General features: G+C 39.6%; 6 protein-coding genes across 8 annotated transcripts; 3 read left to right on the top strand and 3 right to left on the bottom strand.

The window, feature by feature from the left end:
* Nucleotides 1-3,289: 3,289 nt before the first annotated feature.
* Nucleotides 3,290-5,161, bottom strand: LOC129731689 (V-type proton ATPase 21 kDa proteolipid subunit c''). Of its 2 annotated transcripts, none has more exons than XM_055691884.1 (3): nt 5,075-5,161; nt 4,310-5,005; nt 3,290-4,244 (listed from the first exon to the last, which is right to left on the bottom strand). In XM_055691884.1, the coding sequence occupies exon 2, from the start codon at nt 4,981-4,983 to the stop codon at nt 4,357-4,359; it is 627 nt and encodes a 208-aa protein (XP_055547859.1). In that variant the 5' UTR covers nt 4,984-5,005; nt 5,075-5,161; the 3' UTR covers nt 3,290-4,244; nt 4,310-4,356. The 2 variants fall into 2 exon arrangements, with proteins under 2 accessions (XP_055547859.1, XP_055547860.1); XM_055691885.1 differs by having other exon boundaries at nt 4,310-4,995; nt 5,075-5,147.
* A 439-nt stretch (nt 5,162-5,600) lies between these two features.
* On the bottom strand, nt 5,601-6,904 carry LOC129729519 (F-box/LRR-repeat protein 15). Of its 2 annotated transcripts, none has more exons than XM_055688148.1 (3): nt 6,846-6,904; nt 6,026-6,781; nt 5,601-5,971 (listed from the first exon to the last, which is right to left on the bottom strand). In XM_055688148.1, exons 2-3 carry the CDS (start codon nt 6,718-6,720, stop codon nt 5,791-5,793), a joined length of 876 nt encoding a protein of 291 aa, XP_055544123.1. In that variant the 5' UTR covers nt 6,721-6,781; nt 6,846-6,904; the 3' UTR covers nt 5,601-5,790. The 2 variants fall into 2 exon arrangements, with proteins under 2 accessions (XP_055544123.1, XP_055544124.1); XM_055688149.1 differs by having other exon boundaries at nt 6,026-6,778; nt 6,846-6,901.
* A 1,094-nt stretch (nt 6,905-7,998) lies between these two features.
* LOC129728759 (nucleolin-like) lies at nt 7,999-9,021 on the top strand. Its single transcript, XM_055687212.1, has 2 exons — nt 7,999-8,102; nt 8,165-9,021. Exon 2 carries the CDS (start codon nt 8,270-8,272, stop codon nt 8,927-8,929), a length of 660 nt encoding a protein of 219 aa, XP_055543187.1. The 5' UTR covers nt 7,999-8,102; nt 8,165-8,269; the 3' UTR covers nt 8,930-9,021.
* A 1,830-nt stretch (nt 9,022-10,851) lies between these two features.
* On the top strand, nt 10,852-13,446 carry LOC129729876 (U3 small nucleolar RNA-associated protein 6 homolog). Its single transcript, XM_055688746.1, has one exon. It carries the CDS (start codon nt 11,639-11,641, stop codon nt 13,406-13,408), a length of 1,770 nt encoding a protein of 589 aa, XP_055544721.1. The 5' UTR covers nt 10,852-11,638; the 3' UTR covers nt 13,409-13,446.
* LOC129729874 (SWI/SNF-related matrix-associated actin-dependent regulator of chromatin subfamily A-like protein 1) lies at nt 13,401-16,639 on the bottom strand. Its single transcript, XM_055688743.1, has 5 exons — nt 15,363-16,639; nt 14,278-15,304; nt 14,070-14,220; nt 13,876-14,007; nt 13,401-13,817 (listed from the first exon to the last, which is right to left on the bottom strand). Exons 1-5 carry the CDS (start codon nt 15,847-15,849, stop codon nt 13,458-13,460), a joined length of 2,157 nt encoding a protein of 718 aa, XP_055544718.1. The 5' UTR covers nt 15,850-16,639; the 3' UTR covers nt 13,401-13,457.
* LOC129729875 (vacuolar protein sorting-associated protein 52 homolog) lies at nt 16,238-18,659 on the top strand. The gene is made up of 5 exons (XM_055688744.1): nt 16,238-16,745; nt 16,807-17,533; nt 17,601-17,719; nt 17,779-17,899; nt 17,960-18,659. Exons 1-5 carry the CDS (start codon nt 16,345-16,347, stop codon nt 18,587-18,589), a joined length of 1,998 nt encoding a protein of 665 aa, XP_055544719.1. The 5' UTR covers nt 16,238-16,344; the 3' UTR covers nt 18,590-18,659.
* Nucleotides 18,660-18,748: the final 89 nt, after the last annotated feature.

The raw sequence follows: 18,748 nt of genomic DNA, 5'->3' as shown, positions 1-18,748 counted from the left end.
TTTTTTTCGTCTCGGTGCTATTTATTTTTTGCCACCCCCTTTGCTAATTTTGATAACCTTGGACATAAAAAGAATTCGAAATTTGTATCAGCCTTATCAGGATAAGCGAGATGCATCTGAAAATGTATGTATTAGTAAGTATATCGAGTTGTATGAATGAATTTCTATTCTTGTTTCGCGCATTGATAAAGATAAATATCTAGCCATTCTTAATGAAGGAAGGAATCTCTCCTCTTTCTTTCTTATTGTTAGTATGTATTTCGCATTGAGGGCAGTGCATGAGATTTAGGTATAAAAATCCTGTAAATTTCATTAACAAAATCATTCTGTTTGTAAATTCTTTGTGGAAACATAACGATTCAGTTCGTTCACAGAGAAAAGTCCATTCTTCGGGAAATCATAGCGATTCAGTTCGTTCCTGAGAATAAAAGTAGTCAAGAAAATCTACGGACCATAATGATTCAGTTCACTCGTAAAATACTGCAAGGGCGTCAGTTGGTATCTGCTTCGGACTCCGGTGCCGGGTTGCAAGCACGAAATTACCAGAGAGGACAAAAGCGTGTTCGGTGCTTGAAAAATCGAACTGTAAGTCAAAAGAACAAATATCGTCGGTACAGGAAGGATGGGCTTATCTGCCTTATCTAAAAGAAAGGCGATAAATTGGACTGTGGTAGCTATCGTGCGATAACCGTCCCGACTGCCGCCTGCAAAGTGCTTTTCCGAATCATTTTCAGCCAACTTTCACCGCTAGTCAACAGATTTGTGGGAAGTTATCAGGCCAAATCTTTACCTTACGGCACAAAAAGACGTACCACGAAATTTATTTTCGTGTATCAAAATTAGGCTTAGGCTGGACGGATACACTGGGCAGGGCATGTTGCTAGGATGCCGGACAACTACCCTGCGAAGCTGGTGTTTGCCTCGAAGCCGATAGATAGAAGACGACCACGGGCGCACCGGACAAGAAGGATAGGTGGAGCGAGATCTGGTGGCGAGTACACGGTGTCCCAGCGATTGCACAGCGGCAGCCAATAACCAAGTGAATTGGAGCAACTTGTGAATCAGTCCATGTCATCATGACGGAATGCCAAATAGGGTATCGAGCGTCTTCGTCAGTGGTCTTTCTTCGGCCCCCTTTTGCATAAGATTACTGTAGAAAAACTGCCGAAGAAAACCACTGACGAAGACGTTCAATACCCTAAATAATAAATCAAAAATAATTTTCCTTCGAGACCATCAGAACGTATAGCTCGACTGAATTGCACACTTAAAATTTTTTGCCGGGTCTCGGTAATTTATTGCCGAGAACGGCACCACTGAGTGCTCGGTTAAGAAAAAAATGAAAGCTGTCACATTTTTTCGGAGATCTCGGTTCAGCCTAACTGAAATCTCGGAATTCGGGTATTTTGTGCCGAAATTTCAGTTTGGTGAACCGAGATTTGCGAAAAAATGTGACAGCTGTCTTTATTTTTTTAACAGAGCACTCAGTGGTGCCGTTTTCGGCAATAAATTACCGAGACCCGGCAAAAAAATTTAAGTGTGTACCTAGATTCGAGATTAAATTAAACATCGTTAGATTTATGATTTTCACTAGCAGTTTTGTCAGTAAATATTCCAGGATCTTGTTCTTCAGGTCGCATGCATAAAAGCTATTCTTTTACACTATTGGCACCCGGCAGGATTTGAGTTGCAAAACAATTGTCTATGTTGGTTGTCCGACTTTTCCTAGAAAACCATTCCCCAGAAAATAAAGTATCGAAGGATTTTTCCCCAGAATGAACCATTCTCCAGAATACCGAATCCCCGAATATACTAGTTACCAGAATCCTAAACCCCTGAAAGTACTAGTTACCAGAAAACCGATTCCCAGAATGCACCAATGCCCAGAAAACTATTCTCCAGCATCACCGTAACCAGAAAAAAACATTAGTATTCAGTTATTATATTGTTAACATTCTAAATTATTTGACATTTTCAATTAACACTTGCGTACCTGACCCCTCCAGAGCCGAAACATGAAAATTGATCGAACCTTTTCAAAAGATCACAAATTTATCATAGTTTTTGGGACAGTAGGGAACATTTGTTCCGGATTTATCGAGGGGAACGGTGGGATAAGTACCCTTGGGTTAGTAACGGAAAGCTGAAACTCAAAAGGCTGAAACTCGAAAGGCTGAAAAGTATGTATCGTAAACGAAGGGCTGGATGCACAAAATGCTGAATTCACAAAAGGCTGAATGTGCGAAAGGCTGAATCATGAAAGGCTGAAAGTTTTGTAATTTGAATCAGAATTGAAAATTTTGGACTCTATTGAATTCATAATTTTCCTAAGGTGACAAAGTATAATTTTTTTGGTCGCACCTTGATAAACCAAAAAAATAATCTGTTCTAGTAACATGCTTTTGAGACAAATAAAGAATTAATGGCAATGGAATAGATTAAGGGAGAAGTGGAAACCTGCCACAAAATTGTAAAATAATAAGTTTTTTTCGTTGAACATACTGATTGAAAACCATACCAATGCGGTTCTGCGTTTAATCGACGGCCTAGTCTCCAAACCTCACCACCCCTAGACAATTTACCACTTCGTATACCATACCCATAGGTATTCGTATTCTCGTATCCATAGGTATTATACCTGATGCGGCTCTGCCGCATAATCGAGGGCAAGGGACTTTGGCGGCCCCCAAGGCCGGCACTGCTCCCGCAGCCCGAGCCGGCCACCGACCCGCCGTCGGAAGCGGCGGCCACGTGCACTCAAACAACTGATCTGTTGGATTTCCTAGGTCTATTCCAAACATAGGGGTGATCCCCTAGCATTCACCCCGGACAATCGAGTTGGCCAAAGGCCACGAGTGTGTTGCATTATATATAGTTTGTAATATAAACTTATATTTACATGCAGAAATTGGGCTATTTCATAGACCGGAAGATTTTTGGCGGTAAACATCGCATGAAAATATACCGACGTTGGCGACAGTCTGATAGTCAATACAAATAATTCACACAAACGATGAAACCGAAATAAGAAGCTTTTTGAATTTTAGCCTTTTGAGATTCAGCCTTTCGTGATTTTCTGCCTTCTGTAGTTTTTAGCCTTTCGTGATTTCAGCCTTTCGTAGTAGATCCGTACCTTTCCAGAGACATAGGCTAATTTAAAAACGGTAGCGAAACCTTGCTTTAACATAGTTTAAATAGTTTTCTGGGCATTGGTTCATTCTGGGTAATAACTTTCTGGGGATTAGTACTTTCTGGGTAGCAGTTTTCTGGTGATTGGTACATTCTGGGATTTTGTGTTCTGGGGAAAAAGCTTCGGTGTTTTATTTTCTTGGGAATAGTTTCCGAGGAATTCGTTACACACAATTTGATACTCTTTACATTTATAATAGCTTAAACCATTGAACAAGCTTAATAACCTTGTTATTGAATAGTGCATATCGTATTTCGTTTCGATATCTTATCATTCAATCGAAAGAAAAACGATATACCTTGTTTTCTATAACGAGGCCGTAAGTCTCGATACATATGTACATAATTTTTAACATAGAATTTCGCGCCAACTCGACCAGATGTTGGCAGCACCTTCTCAGAATCCAATAAAAGTTTGTGAGAAAAGGCCTTCCAAACTAAACAATTTTACTTTTTCATTTTTTTTTTCTAACTTCATTCAACTTAATTTTTCAAAAATTTATTTAGATTGATATTTGAAAAGGGCTGAAGATTTTTTAAGATTGCAGACAACTTGCCTAAAATCATTCCTTGACAAATTTTCTCTATCTCTAGTCATTATTCAGATAAATGGATTTTAAAAAAAAAATCACAGCTCTTTTTAAATGTAAGTCTAGAAAATGATTTGAAAAACGAAGTATGCAAAGTTGCTTCGTTAGTAAGGCCTACACAACTACGAAGTTTCTTTGGATTCTGAGAGCGTGCTGCCAACATCTGGTCCAGTTAGCGCGAAATCCGTCACATAACAAAATAAAAAACAAAAAGATGATCACCGTGTTGTTTGAAGTTAGAAGTCGAAATGTTCGTTTTTAAACAGGTAGCAGCGAAACGTTACAAACAGAAAGGATGATCTACGGAAATACCCGATATTTTTATGCGCCATTTACAGCTGATAGTTTGAAAGTGCGTTTTATTCATAGAATTGGAATGGCCGTGTGTTCTGGTTACACATTGAGAAAATATGCGAGCACAGCACTCGATTATTTAGGATGACTTTGGGGCGCTACAATATTTCACTGCAAAAAAGAATAAAATATCAAATTAAAATCACCGGCAAACTACATAAAACTTTTAAACTTACCTTGCTTACTAAGAATATAATGAACGTACTCCAACATATGCTACACTTTAATCCTTGTCACCCATCTTGACTTTAGAAGTCATGTAAATGCCCACGATCAGTCCAAACAAGCCAATAGCGGAACCGAAGATTTCCACAATCAAAATCTTAACGAAAAGTGTTGAATTTGCAGCATCAGCAAGTGCGGCACCTGAACCCACGATACCAACGGCAATACCACAGAACAGATTAACTAAACCGACAGCCAGTCCGGCACCGAACATTACATAACCGGAGAACCAGTTGTTGTTCCGGATGGTCTCATTGGCCGTAATCGTAGTCCAGGAAAAGCTGTCCAGCATACCAGAAAGTACAATGGCAGTAATCAAACCATAAATGGCAACCGCTTCGCAGAAGATAACGGAAATCAAATTTTTAGTTTTAATCCTGGGAGCCTTGACACCACCTCCAACAATGCTGACTCCTGTCGTATGGATTCCCATAGCAGCTCCCACCACGGAAAGGGCAACGGCAAACGCAATTCCTAGAGTAGCCCACATGTACGGTGAGGTCTCCTCCAAGAACCAGCCAACGCTGACTCGCTCACCTTTACCCGTAAGGACATGGTACAGGATCAGCACTGTTGACACTGAGACCAGTGATGTTGCGAAAGTGTATCCGAGTGTGTACCGCATCCTGCAGATCGTCTACGATGAGCTATGCCGACAGTTAATGTTAAACGGTTCAACGCCCATTTTTATCCTGCTTTTTCAAAAGAATACTTACAATTTAACCAGAATTTTTAATTTTTTCGCACAGCTACACTCAGTCACTTGATCTCTCGATGTCATATGACCCTGCAACGACGAAAAGAAGAAAAATGTGACATCTGGTTAATCGATTTATACGTCATTCTTTTTATAGCGCGAGATGTTTTCATGGGGGTGCTATAAGAACGAGGGGCTATTGCTATTTTAATGTAGTATTGTAACAAAAGAATCCCGGATTTTCATGCTGACAAATATGGCTCCAATATTTTTATTTATTACGCAGAATCAAACTGTATGGTATGATATAGTTCGAATATAGAATATAAGTTGATGTGGATAACAGATAATAAATGGTTCAATAAGTATATGATTATCTCGAGCCAACTATAGGTTTCAAAATAGTAAGCAAGCGGACATAATCGACATTCGTACAAAACCAATCGAGTTCAAGCGATGTAGATTGAACTAAATACAAGGACGTTAACTTATTGCAGTGAATAAAAATAATGGATGTCATGAAATGAGCAAGAAACAAAAAAAGATACTGCATAACATATTTCACCAATATATTCCATATAAAACATCACATTGAATTTTAATTAGATTATTAATCTTATTTGGACGAAAACCATTAACACCTAGTCTACGACACTATACACATGAATATTAATCTTCAAATTTATGTAGAAAGCATTTCAACTAAAATTATATCACGCGGGGCCAATTCTGTTATTAAACTTGTAAAAATAGCCTAGGAAGGCCTACGTTAGGCGCTATGTTGAGCTGTTGCTGGTAATCCCGGGAACGGTCAATGAAGACGCGTCCACGTAGTAACGCTAAACTGCGCTCTGTGATGTAAGGACAATCGCGTACCATCAGCGACTCCAGTTGAGTACAGTAAAGCGAAATGGCACTACAAATAGAAACTTATTAATCTTCCCCAGTATACAATATATATTATTCTTACCCTACACCCCGATCCGTCGTCATCTGGCAACCGATAATATTCAAGTGTTTCATGGCTTTTGAATTCTTCGCTATTGAATACAGTAAATTATCCGTGACACTTGGAATATATGCCAGTGAAAGCGTTCTAATCAGCCGACAGTTGTGTAAGAATATCGTGATGCATCGCTCGCTCAAAGAGCTGCAGTATGAAATATCCAGTTCCTGAATTTGCGAATGGTGAAGCGTTAGGGCCTCCATCGCCCCAATTGTGAGCCAGTTGCATCGAGCTAATTTCAATACCAGCAAATCTTTGCAGTCAATGATAATTGGCTGCAACGAAGCCGTAGATATGTGAGGACACTCACTTAAATTGATTTTCCGTATCTTTGTGTTTGTCCTAAGAAATCTACTCAGATCGTCATCTCGTAACCAGTTGCATTTAGCCAAATTCACCGTTCGAACGTTTCTGCAACTCCGTGATAAAACCTGAAACGCTATCTCGATACGGGGGGAATTGTTTCCCGAAAGATTTACATCCCGAATGTGATAAAATCCATCATCTACCAGCTGTTTACATATCCGGGAACAACAGCGTAGGTTAAACAGATCTTTCAGTGATAATAGTGGAAATAGTATGGCATACAGGACATCCTCCCAGGCAATATCGAACAAGGTCAACTCATAGGAAGCATTCGATGTCTCGCTATCCGACATCGGTGAATCCGTCGGACAAACAGGAACTCTCCTGAGCTGTCTGTTGACTAGGTTGACTCTACTGCACGAAATGGAAACGAGTAACTTATCTGAATCATTTAATATCAAAATATTTTTATATTTACTCGTGATTGTTTTCCAAGGGTCGACTATTTTCATTTCGCGCTTTGACAGTTGTTGAAATATGATTCAAACGTTTGAGTAACATTTCATAACGTCGTAATTGTGTCTTTTCGGAGGGTATTTGAATATAACGTAATAATTGGTATGATTGGTGACAATTTGATTGAATATCATTTAACATGCATACCCGGAAAAATATACCATATTATTCAATATTTTTAATATTATTCAAAATAATTATAATATTCATTGTAACCATTGAAAAAATAAAATTGTTACTGTTTTTGTCGTTACCATGTTTCAACAACGTTTTTTTTGTTGAATCCACCACCGACTTCTAAATGTATGAAAAAAATTCCGGGAAATTTGCTGTTAAGGTAATGGTGAAAACAACGTTTTTTATTGTCCTAGACAATGATTTTGAGGTAAAATTGATTTTTTTTTCACATATTCATGTAAAATTGATGTATTGATATATTTATAATAAAAAAAATATCAAATTATAGTATAACTAGGTACAATAGCAGCAGTTTTAAAGGTTTTGTGATGTTCTTTTTCGGGATGGAACATTATAGAGTGGGTCATCCTAGGGGTCATCGTTATATGAAAAAATGAAAACCTGACTCTCAGGCTAGAACCACAACTTTTTGTTTGTTTCCATTTGAGGCCCCAGAACAATCCCAAACATAACGGAAGTTTTTTCCTCGTCTTCTTATTATTTTTTGTTATAAAAGGTGTTTTGTCTAAAACACTTAAAAGGTAATTTGTAACTAATGGGATAAAAGCACTCCAAGTAATTCGTTATATCTTTTTTAAGACTGGTGAGAAGTTTTATTCAAATTGGAGAGAATCGCGTTAGACAGAGTTGTCATTTGGCATAGAATTCATTTGATATGGAATTTTAACCTAGATTCTAACCTGTCTTGTCCGATCAAATGAATTCGAAATCAATAATGCCAAGCCTGAGACTCTGAATAATTCGTTTATCTTCATCCATTCAATCGGTTGCATGATTTTCACACACAGAACACATAGTCTTACAGAGAATCCAAAATTTTACGTAATATTCTCATGACACATAATATTGAAAAGACCCTGAAACTAGTGCTTTCGGTCGTTTAAAACGATAAAAACGATGCAACATACATATACAGCATGAAAAATAGCATAAGTCGACCAAACAAGCCTACTCTACTCAGATCACTTTGACAGTGGATTCGATAGAGCGTTGTATATTTTTTGGAAAACACGTGTTGAAGGTGCGTAGTATATTATGTGTTAAAAATGTGTTTTTAAATAAAATTGTTTAATAACCCTACAGTTCAACCGGCCACTACTTTACCTGTAGTATAAATAGCATTATTGTCTTGAAGCAACATTACTATTTAGTGTTCGTACATCTGTGCAGGAGGTACATTAGTCAAAAATGGCAGTGAAAAATAAGGCTCAGAAATCGAAAACGGAAAAAACAGCGGAAAAAAGGAAGGTTCCGTTGCCGGCACCCGAAAGCGAAGAAGAAGATGAGGATCTGGCGGAGGAATCTGACGCTGACGAGGAGATGAATGAGGGAAGTGACCAACAGGTAGATGATAATTCCGACGAGGAAGACGCAGCTGAACCGGAAGTCAAACCGGCAGCGAAACAAGAGGAAGACGTAGGTACTACCGTTTTCGTGGGCCATATAAAGTACGATGCTACCAAGGAAGAACTGGCGGAATTCTTCGCCAAGGCTGGGGAAGTGAAAGATGTTCGAATTATAAAAAACCGTGGATACGCTTTCATCAAGTTTGCAGACCTCGCCGGTGTAGAGAAAGCTCTTAAATTGGACAATGAAATGCTAGGCGGCAGAAAGGTTCATGTTGAACATGCCAAGCCGAAGAAAACCGATGGCGAAAAGAAGAAAAAGAAACGCAAGGCAAAAAAGCAGGAGGACGATGATGAACCGAAAGCGAAACAAGCTAAATTGTCCCCTGAAGCCGGTAAGACCGCTGGACCCAAGAAAGGAAAACCGAAACAGCAGCAGGCGAAAAATCCCAATAAGAAGAAAAACAAGACTAAGCCGGGTCAGTTTGTGAAGGCTAAATAGATTTGTATATGTATAAAACTTCAATATTAGTTGTTAAGAGAAATAAAGCTTCATAATTGTTTTTCATTCCAATGGAATGAATATCTACAGTACGTTTTTGGAATTGTTTTATTTGGCAGTAATACAGCCACGCCGGATGTTCGCGGTGAACATATTTGGAGGTTATCTTCGTAACGTGATAGTTAAAAATAAACTCAGCAGAAATATATGCTGCTTTGAAGATCGTTTTATTAGTAGCCTATTCAAGCGGTTCAAGCCAACGTTGGAATATTTGCGTTCTGCTTTCAGGCGGAATGGAGCGAAAGATAGAATCGTTCAATTTGATTCATAGCATGCCTTCTGGTAGTACAACCTTGAAACTTTTGATCAATTTTCAACATTAACAAGCATCAAGTTTCAAATGAATCGGATGTAAAATAATGACCACTGAAACCAGCATATTTTTAATTAAAAAAGGGTGCAACATTTTAATCAAGATACCTGGGGTTTGGGCACTTTAACTTTAACAAAATTAACGAACGTTTTCTTTGGAGTTACATTAGTGTGTGTAACTGAATTGTTTTACATGGCGTTTGATAATATTTGTAGCTGTATTGGTGTTTTCCAACTACGCAATACACTAAAGTCTTTTTTACGCGGGGAATACGAAGCGCAACAAATCCGCCTAAAATAAAACTGCGTGAATTTCGCAATCCGCGTAAAAAACGCGTGAATTCCGGAATCCGCGTTAAAAAACTTTATTTGCTAAACGTTTTTTAATTATTTCTGCCAAATGCTTTCGAAAAAGACTTAATAGCAGTGTTATCACATACATAAGACATACGTAACACCACAGATAACAGACATCCAAGCTAGTTTCGCTTCATGTGTAAAAAGATTCAACGGTTTTTAGCATGTCGCAATACGCAGTATGGTGGCGCTAAGAACACTTAGTAGTCAACGATTTAATAAAATCGATAGTTTTACAGCTTTTTTCGATATTCTCGCAATAAGAAGGGTTGCGGTTTTTAATGTAGAAATTTCGAGCAGTCGTAATTTGTACACAATCGACAATTTTATTCCTTCCCAGCTTATATTTACGATAAATATGTTAGTTTTAATGTTGATTTGAAAATAAAACACCCACCTTACAAAATCAATGTTATATCATTGCAAAAACAGCGACTCTATACTTTGTGATAATGTTCATGCGTCTGGCAGCTTTGACTGTAATCCAGCGCTGCCATCACTAAACTGGTTAGAGTCGCAAGTTGCAGAAAGATGTCGTTAGCATTCCAAACGAGTAAAAGTTTGAAATCTTACACACGATTTCTGGAGTTTTTTGTTCTAGCTTGGATGTCTGTTATCTGTGGTAGCACTCAGGAAGAAATCTTCCAAAAAAGTTGGTACAAAATGAACTACTCGAATGGTACCACACCCTGAATAAAATCACTGTTTGAGTTATTTTTGAAGGCAGTGTACCTGCGGCAGTGTACGCCTCCCCAGCTGGTCTTGAGGTACGATGCTGGCCTAACAAGTCAGTCGTCGTAGGTTCGAGTCTCGACTCGGGAGAGACTGTTGGTGTCAAAAGGATCGTAGCGCTAGCCCCGCAATTGTCCTGTACACTTAACGGTTGGCTGCGAAGTCTGTGTATAGTTAACAGAAGGTCAAGTTCCGAATCGAAATGTAGCAACAAGGCTTTGCTTAGTACCTGCGCAGCCCTGCATTTGTCTCGTTCCTACTCGAAAAATGCTGCATTGATTTTGTAAATAACTTTTTGACAGTTCCGTATGGGATTTTCTTTGGGGCTCGATAAGGCCGAGAAAAGGAAAATTCATTTGGTTCATTATTTATCGAGCAGTTTGACAGGGCGAGGTACGGAGTACTACGGGGCAACGTGTACTAGAAAAAAAACGCCAGTGTTACGTATGTGGTGTTATTTTCGCATGCAAATCGAGCTGAAAACGAAGAAAAAAATGAAATGGTTGAGCCAAATCAGTTAATATTCAGTAATTGGATTAAGTAAACTCATACACAAATGTAAACACTCCAAATGAATAATTTGATACTAAAAAATCAATGAAAACATACCGCGTAAAAATGACTTCACTGGGAAATCCGCGTGAAAAAAACGCGGTAATTCCGAAATTCGCGTAACTTCCTAAGCCCGTATACAAAAATACTGCGTTAATTCCGAAATCGGCGTAAAAACCGCATAGAAACCTTAGTGTATTTCATTCGGGTACAAGCAACGTGTAGGTGTTGCTCTGGTGTAGCACTACTTCATAATAAAAATTAAAACGACACAATGTTTGCTTGACGTTCGCCCGTAAACATGGTAAACATACTGTACAGCGCTGCCATATATACGGATTTAAAATGTTTAATGCAAATATATCACAAGTTATTTTTACATAATTATGTTTGTTTAAAATTCGTCAAAGCTTAAAAAAAATTATTTTATAGTCGATAATTATGATATCGTTAGTTATACTTAAATTGATAAAAGGATACACTTGTGTGTGGTGTGTGCAGTTTAAAGTAATATTCAAATTTTGGGAAACTTTAAAAGCTGTAGACGTGAAAAGCAAAGTATTTACATAACAATCTGGCAACCCAGAAACGCAATATTTTCCTTTCCACACGTGTTCTGTCGATCGGTTTTATAAACTGAAATTCGCACTAAACAATATTGTTATTTGATATTCTTGTGTTGTAAATCCTCCTAAAATGAGCGAGTTTATTGAAAAACGTCGCGAGCTTTCGATCCACGAGTATGAGTTTATGAAACATCTGAAACTGTTTACCGCGGATGAAATACGGGAAATAAAAAACAAGCGGTTCCAGCACGAACATCGTATCGAGCGGCGCGCAAAGGAACTCACGGATTACATCAACTATATCGTGTTCGAAACCAGCTTACTGGAGCTGCTGAAGGTACGCCGAAAGAAGCTTCGGGTTCGTGATGGATTGCATAGCCTAGAGCATAGTATACAGAATCGGATCAAGATGCTGTACAAACGTGCCATGGATCGTTTTTCTGGCGAGTACCGACTTTGGGTACATTATCTTAAACATTGTAAACAGAATAATTGTAAGATTGAGGCTTCTCGAGCGCTGGATAAGATGCTAAATTTTCACGGAGATAAACCTGCGGCATGGATGAGTGCTGCCAAGTGGGAATATACACAAATGGAAAACTTGGAACGAACCAAGCACTTTATGTTCCGTGGCTTACAGAGGCACCCAGACTCTCGAGAAATGTTCGTGTGCTTTTTGGATCTAATGTTAAAAGAGGCAGACAAAGTAGCAGCGCAAATCGAAGAGCGAGGAGATTTAGAAAAATCGAATCCAGAGCTATGCAAAGCTTTAGAGTGCGTTCAACTGATTAATGAACATTACAAAAACAGGGAACAGGATTTGGATTTTTTCATAGAGTTGATCGCCTGTTTGAAGCAAGTTAAAGCAGGTAGAAGTTTTGGAAAAAATGTCCTGGAAGAAATGAAAAGAACTTTCGCTGGTAAAGAACTAATGTGGCACACCCTTGCTCAGTTAGCCTACGAAGACTCATATCTTGTCGAGAGGACTTGCGAAAAATTGGACAGTACTTTCGAGGAATGCCTAAAGAGGTGTATTCAGATGTATGAAACTGCTGTGGAATCGTTACCGACAATACAAATGTGGACTTATTACATAGATGCGATGTTGCAGATTAATGAAGATATGTCAAGTTATCCAAAACTTCGACGAAAAGCTTTAGCAGAAGCATTCAAAAATGCCTACAGTAGAAATTTCTTGGATGAACAAAAGTTTATTGAGTATCTCAAGCTTTTAACCCACTCTGATAAGCCACGTGAGTCGTTTATAGCGGAAGTATTCCAGAAAGCGCTGGATACTTACCCTAGTTCTGGTGAACTGTGGGAACTGCGTTTAAAGTATGCCGTCTGGAATGAAACATCCGCAGATGAGTTCGATGTACTCTTCAAGCAAGCTGCAGGAATGTGTGCTGCTCAGAACACTCTCCCGCTTTGGATTGTACGGTGTCAGTATTTTGAAACTCAGCCGCTTCTTTCGCAAAAGTTGCAAAAAGTTTTCCATGAAGCCACCCAACAGTCGGCTCCGGAAATTTCGCAGCATTTTCAACCGCTTTTTCTGAACTATCTGATGGTAACGAAAAACATAGAGGACGCCCGTAACGGGTATCGGCAAATGCAGCGAAACTGTATTTCCTGTTTAGAGCTTCACCGGAAAATGTCCGAGCTAGAGTTACTGCAGGTGCAACCGGATTTGGATCAGTTACGGTTGGTGCATGAAAACATTACCCAGTACTTTGGTGGTACAAGTCCAGACGTTTGGATCGACTATATCAATTTCGAGCGTGAACACGGTTCTCCCAAAAAGATGCAATTACTTTTCGAGCGTGCCAAATCTCGACTGGACAGTGAATTAATAGCCAGCTTCATTACTCAATATGAGCTACTGAAAAATCCCCTTATTTAACTGTTTTTTTTAATTTACAATAAACTGATCGAAAACAAAAACAATTCACTTAAAAGTTCATTCCTGCCAAATCATCATCCTCTCCGTCATCCAGCAGATCCTGGAATTCTTTCCTATCGTGTTTGTCTGGGGCTGTAGATTGGTTTACGCAAGCGTTTTCTGTTGTTTCACTGTTGTTATTAATCTTAACTAAGAACGGTTCAATATTTCCACTCGAACAAGGTGCGTCCACATGAGTCGAGTCCGAAAAATCCTCGTTACATAACCCCGCTTTGGTAAGAATGTCCTGTTTTTTCTGCAACATCGTCCATATGATGTCATCGGCAGTTCCCTTGGCTAGTAGGTACCGTACAGTTACGTCGCTCTGCTGTCCGATTCGGTGCGCTCGACTTTCCGCCTGAGCCAATGTCTGTAAAGAATACAACACTAGAAGACGTAATGAAAGGTAGAGTACAAAATCAACCTACACTTGGATTCCAGTCCAGTTCGGCAAATATAACCATTTGAGCTGCTGTAAGCGTTATTCCGGCGTTACAGGCCTTCAGTGATAACACAGCCGCTCTGCAAGAATCTTTGGTTTGAAATTTTTTAACCAGTTGCTAGATGAGAAAGAAAAACACATTGTATGCAATGAAATACAATCAAATCTTCCAAGACTTACCGATCTTAAATCGGACCTAGTCGTACCGTCTATCCGAATGTGGTCAATCTTCTGTTTGTTAAGTTGCTTACAGATTGCGTCCAACATGGAGATGTGATGGGCAAAGATAATGAACTTTTGCTTCTCCTTTAGGAGTTTCTTAAGATAAGCACTAAAAATAAAGCATTCTTATTTATTGAACGGATTAGTGGTATTCAAAAGTATGTACCAAACCGCCGGTGCTTTCACATCTGATGTAACGTTGTAATATTTAAACAGAATTTCTTCCCTCTCGCGCCCTTTGCTCATAGAGTAATCTGCAGCGTAACTGTTAAGATTCCCCTCAGTCTCTTCATCCTTACCTAACAGGGCAGGATCTAGTATCACAGTTTCTCGATTTTTCTCAGTCAGCTGGTTCATCACTTCCTGTTTGGTACGTCGTATCATGAACTTCGCCGCCAGCAATATGTTAAGCTCAGCCAAGTTAGACTGCCCGCTAGCATCCCATCCAAAATTTGTCTGCTTTCCAGCGCAGTACCTCGTACTGTACTCCTTGAACTGGAAAAAGTTTCTATCCAGCATATGCAGCTGAGTGAATAACTCAACCGGCCGTGATAGCGCTGGGGTTCCAGACAAAAGTATAACCCGTTTCGCCTTCCGTGCCAGCTCCTGCGCCACCGATGTGCATTTTGCCTTAAAATTCTTAAGCGTATGTGACTCATCCATTATAATAAACCCGAAGCCCCGCTCCAGTAGTTTGTCAGCACATTTTTCCATTAGTGAGTAACTAGAAATTAAAATGTTGGCATCGCCAATGTAGTCTTGACCGGACTGTAGGGTCACGATGTTATGCACCGGAACATAATGCAAAAGTTCCCTTATTTTAGCAGCCCACACATCTCTGGTACTTGCTGTTGTGCAAACTAATAGTGGCCAATTTTCTTTGTAGAAATCTGCCACAGCAATCGCTTGGTAAGTCTTGCCCAAACCCATTTCATCCGCTATCAGAGCTCGACCTCCTTTATCGATAGCAAAACAAACGCCTTCCTTTTGAAATTCCAACAAACTTTTAACAAGCGCTGGATCAACCGCATTCAAACAGTTACGGTTTGGTTTGGAATGGGGGCCTTTACCAAACAGACGAAGGATGAACCCCGGTAAAGGACCTATGGTAACGTGTGGATTCAGTGCGGTTACTCTTTCTTGTACTAGTGAGTAATCCTGGATAGCGAACGTCCAGGATTTCGACGTGGCATCTGTTGATAATATAAAAGAATTAGATAATCTCTCAAAAACTTGTGAGAAAATACTTACCGTATTGCTTTGAAGGTATACTTTTAAACACATCAATAAGCTGTTCGTTGAACGCGGATGTTTGCACAACAAACCGTGTTTCAGCAACTAATGCGCATGTGCAAGTGACGGTTCGAATGAATACTGGGGCCACCTTTCCGGGGGTTCCGTTATATTTCGCGTTTTGACCATTAGGACGTGAATAGGGTTGTGATTGAAGGCGTGCGTCATTGAAAGATGTTCTAAGTTTTCCACTGGAGAATGGCTGTTCTTTGACTTTCGATTCGTAGGAACTATTCGTATTACTTTTACCATAGAAAGCACTACTGCTGTGTGCCGCGACAACTTGCAACTGCTTTGGCGGGAGTGTGAAGGTACGCTTGTTGGATTCTGCAGGATTTTGGGCGGGATTCGGTTTGCAACCGTTTGCAGCTGCATTCTTCCGAGCGTTTAGTCTTTCGATAGCGATTCTTCGTTTTTCTGCAATTTCTTCTGCTGAGCAGGACATATTAACGATGCTAGTTACACGCAATTAAACAATAAACAATTTATTTTACAAAACACTGAAATCTAATAATATAACTGAGCGGTTAAAGCCGTTTAGCCAGTGCTGATAAGGTGACTGAACCACTGAATAAAGTTGCTAGAAATGCCAGACATGCGGAGAATAGCAAATATGAGTTTTTTGCGTTTTCTGCTCGGTCATAATCGTCATAATGGTCATAATCAACGTTATTGGCAAAAATGGTCATAATCAACATTACTGACAAAAGTAACATGAAACTTGTGAGAAATAGGGAGAGATTAATCCGTAAATAAGAGATATTATTTGAATAATCTGAAATTTCTTCAAATAAAAATTAAGTTTGAAACAAAAATTCGAGCTGGCAGCTCTGTAACTTGACAGTTAACAACAAAACAAATTCCTGTTTTGTTTTGTTACGTGGTCATATTTGCAAAATCGAAAGAAAAAATAAAGATTTTGGTGAACAGCGCTGATTGAATGAGCGCAAAAAGCATGTCCAGCTGCGTTCCGCCTGGCGACCAGATTGAAGACGATGAAGTGCAGGAAATTCTGCAAACCGGAACCGATCTGCGCCAATATTCGGCCCAAATCGAGAAGGAATTCATGGAGGTCGAGAACCGTTCCATTGAGGATTACATCAAGGAGAGCCAAAATATCGCCAATCTGCACAACCAGATTGGGAATACTTCCAATATTTTGGAGCGCATGGAATCGATGCTGATGGATATCCAGGGTGCGTTGAATAACATCAGCACTGAAATTACAACGCTGCAGCGGAAATCCGTTTCGATGTCGGTGCAGTTAACCAATCGGCAATCGATTAGGGCTCAACTATCGCAGTTCATCGAGGATATGGCCGTTCCAGAGGAGATGATTTCGTTAGTATTTTTGTATGCTTTTTTGTTGGTAATAAAGAAATTAAAACAACTACATTTTCAGTACAATCATGGACAGCTCAGTAACCGATAAAGACTTTTTGACACATCTTAATGAGCTTAATCATAAGCTGACCCTAATGAAAGAACTCAGTTTCAAAGAGTCCAAGTCGTCACAGGATGTTAATGACGTGCTGCAGAAGTTGAAAATTAAAGCAATAAGTAAACTTCGGGTATACCTAATGGAGCAGATCTATAAATTCCGTAAACCTATGACAAATTATCAGATTCCACAGAATGCGATGCTAAAGTATAAATTTTTCTTTGAATTCATTCTGTGCAATGAGCGTTCAGTAGCGCAGGAAATCTGCAATGAATACATCGACACGATGGGTAAAATTTATTACAGTTATTTCAAGAGTTATTCGACTCGGCTGAGTGCGCTTCGCTTCGAGGAAGCTGTTTCGAAGGACGACCTAATGGGACTAGAGGATACGGTGACACGCAGCATTTTTTCCAAAGCCAGTTCGCTGAAGAATAAAAGTACAGTATTTTCTATCGGAGACCGAGGAGACGTCCTGAACCAGCAACTGGAGGCACCCATTATCGTTCCACACGCTCAGCAGAAGACTCGCTATCCCTTCGAAGCATTGTTCCGATCGGAACAGTATGCCTTGGTTGACAACGCATGTCGCGAGTATCTGTTTGTGACGGAATTTTTCATCGTTCGCGGTCCCCAAGCCCAGGAATTGTTTAATCAGATCATGGGAAAGACTATGGCGATGTTGATTGTGAGTTGATTGTTTTTTAGTTTCTTATATTTACGTGAAGAACTATAAGATAATTGTTTCTTGACAGAAAACATTAGAAACATACGTTCAAGATTGCTTCGACACGATTGCGTTGTTTCTCTGCATTCAGCTTTGCCTACGGTATCAGTTGATGTGCCACAAACGTTGCGTTCCAGCATTGGATCGGTAAATCCACAAATATATCACTGTATGAACGAAGAGATAGCTTTTTTCGAATATTTCAGGTACTGGGATAACCTACAGGCAGTGATCTGGCCACGATTCGAGCAGGTCTTCAGAATGAATATTCAAAGCATTCAAGAATGTGACCCAACAAAGTTTTCCAAAGAAACGGGACCACACCACGTAAGCTCTGCTAGCGTAATTATTGTTGTTTCCAATAATAAATTTATGTTTGACTTCTAGATCACTCGACGTTATGCGGAATTTTCCGCCGCAATAGTGGGTATTTCGGAAAATTTTCCAAACGAACTGGTTAGTCATCTTTTGCTGGAGCTGCAGGAAGAGGTCAAATGTTTTATGCTAAGAATGGCAGCTATTTTTACTACTCGCAAAGAACAGCTTATCTATCTCATCAATAATTATGATCTTGTGCTCGGTGTGCTGATGGAACGAACAAGGGACAATTCGAAAGAGGCTGAAGCATTCCGGGAGTTGCTGAGCACACGAAGTGCAGAGTACGTGGAAGAAATCCTTGCTCCGCATCTTGGTGGCATCATACAGTATGTGAAAGACTGCGAGCATATGTTGGAAAAAGAACAGACAGAGGAATTTAAACGGCAGGAACGTCGTTCGTTGCAGCTGGTCGCCAGTTTCTCGGCCAACTGGAAAAAATCGTTGGATGAATTGAATCGAGAGGTGTTTCTGTCGTTTCCTTCGCTGGTGACTGGATCACAGCTGTTGCAGTTAGCATTGGCCCAGCTGGTTCAGTATTACCACAAGTTTTATAAGCTGTTAACGCCCAGTGCGAGGGCCCAGCTGGTGAATATTCATGTGATTATGATCGAGATCAAGAAGTATAAGAGCAACTATTAGTGAATTTTGGAATGAGCTATGCTCCGGCGGTTCGTACTATATAAATACAATTTTGACTTGAGAAAAGAAAACGTGTTTTTTTGTGAAATTTTCGTTATCTTAGATTAACATTTCACAACATTGGCTAAATGGGCTGTTCTCAGTGGGAAAATCTCAAGC

Source organism: Wyeomyia smithii, chromosome 3 (genome assembly GCF_029784165.1).
Source record: "Wyeomyia smithii strain HCP4-BCI-WySm-NY-G18 chromosome 3, ASM2978416v1, whole genome shotgun sequence".
Lineage (NCBI taxonomy): Eukaryota > Metazoa > Arthropoda > Insecta > Diptera > Culicidae > Wyeomyia > Wyeomyia smithii.
The sequence above is the reverse complement of the archived record's forward strand: the minus strand, read 5'-3'. Positions and strand labels throughout refer to the sequence as shown.

What these genes read in the sequence shown, in the direction of transcription:
- LOC129729876 (XM_055688746.1), top strand. Translation starts at nt 11,639, where the DNA reads ATGAGCGAGTTTATTGAAAAACGTCGCGAGCTTTCGATCCACGAGTAT.
- LOC129729519 (XM_055688148.1), bottom strand. Translation starts at nt 6,720, where the DNA reads ATGTCGGATAGCGAGACATCGAATGCTTCCTATGAGTTGACCTTGTTC. An exon ending in ACGACGGATCGGGGTGTAGG is followed by an intron (nt 5,972 to 6,025) that starts GTAAGAATAATA and finishes TTCTATTTGTAG; the next exon opens with TGCCATTTCGCTTTACTGTA.
- LOC129729874 (XM_055688743.1), bottom strand. Translation starts at nt 15,849, where the DNA reads ATGTCCTGCTCAGCAGAAGAAATTGCAGAAAAACGAAGAATCGCTATC. An exon ending in TATACCTTCAAAGCAATACG is followed by an intron (nt 15,305 to 15,362) that starts GTAAGTATTTTC and finishes TATTATCAACAG; the next exon opens with ATGCCACGTCGAAATCCTGG. An exon ending in AACTGGACTGGAATCCAAGT is followed by an intron (nt 13,818 to 13,875) that starts GTAGGTTGATTT and finishes TATTCTTTACAG; the next exon opens with ACATTGGCTCAGGCGGAAAG.
- LOC129728759 (XM_055687212.1), top strand. Translation starts at nt 8,270, where the DNA reads ATGGCAGTGAAAAATAAGGCTCAGAAATCGAAAACGGAAAAAACAGCG.
- LOC129731689 (XM_055691884.1), bottom strand. Translation starts at nt 4,983, where the DNA reads ATGCGGTACACACTCGGATACACTTTCGCAACATCACTGGTCTCAGTG.
- LOC129729875 (XM_055688744.1), top strand. Translation starts at nt 16,345, where the DNA reads ATGAGCGCAAAAAGCATGTCCAGCTGCGTTCCGCCTGGCGACCAGATT. An exon ending in GTTCCAGAGGAGATGATTTC is followed by an intron (nt 16,746 to 16,806) that starts GTTAGTATTTTT and finishes CTACATTTTCAG; the next exon opens with TACAATCATGGACAGCTCAG. An exon ending in TGCGTTCCAGCATTGGATCG is followed by an intron (nt 17,720 to 17,778) that starts GTAAATCCACAA and finishes CGAATATTTCAG; the next exon opens with GTACTGGGATAACCTACAGG.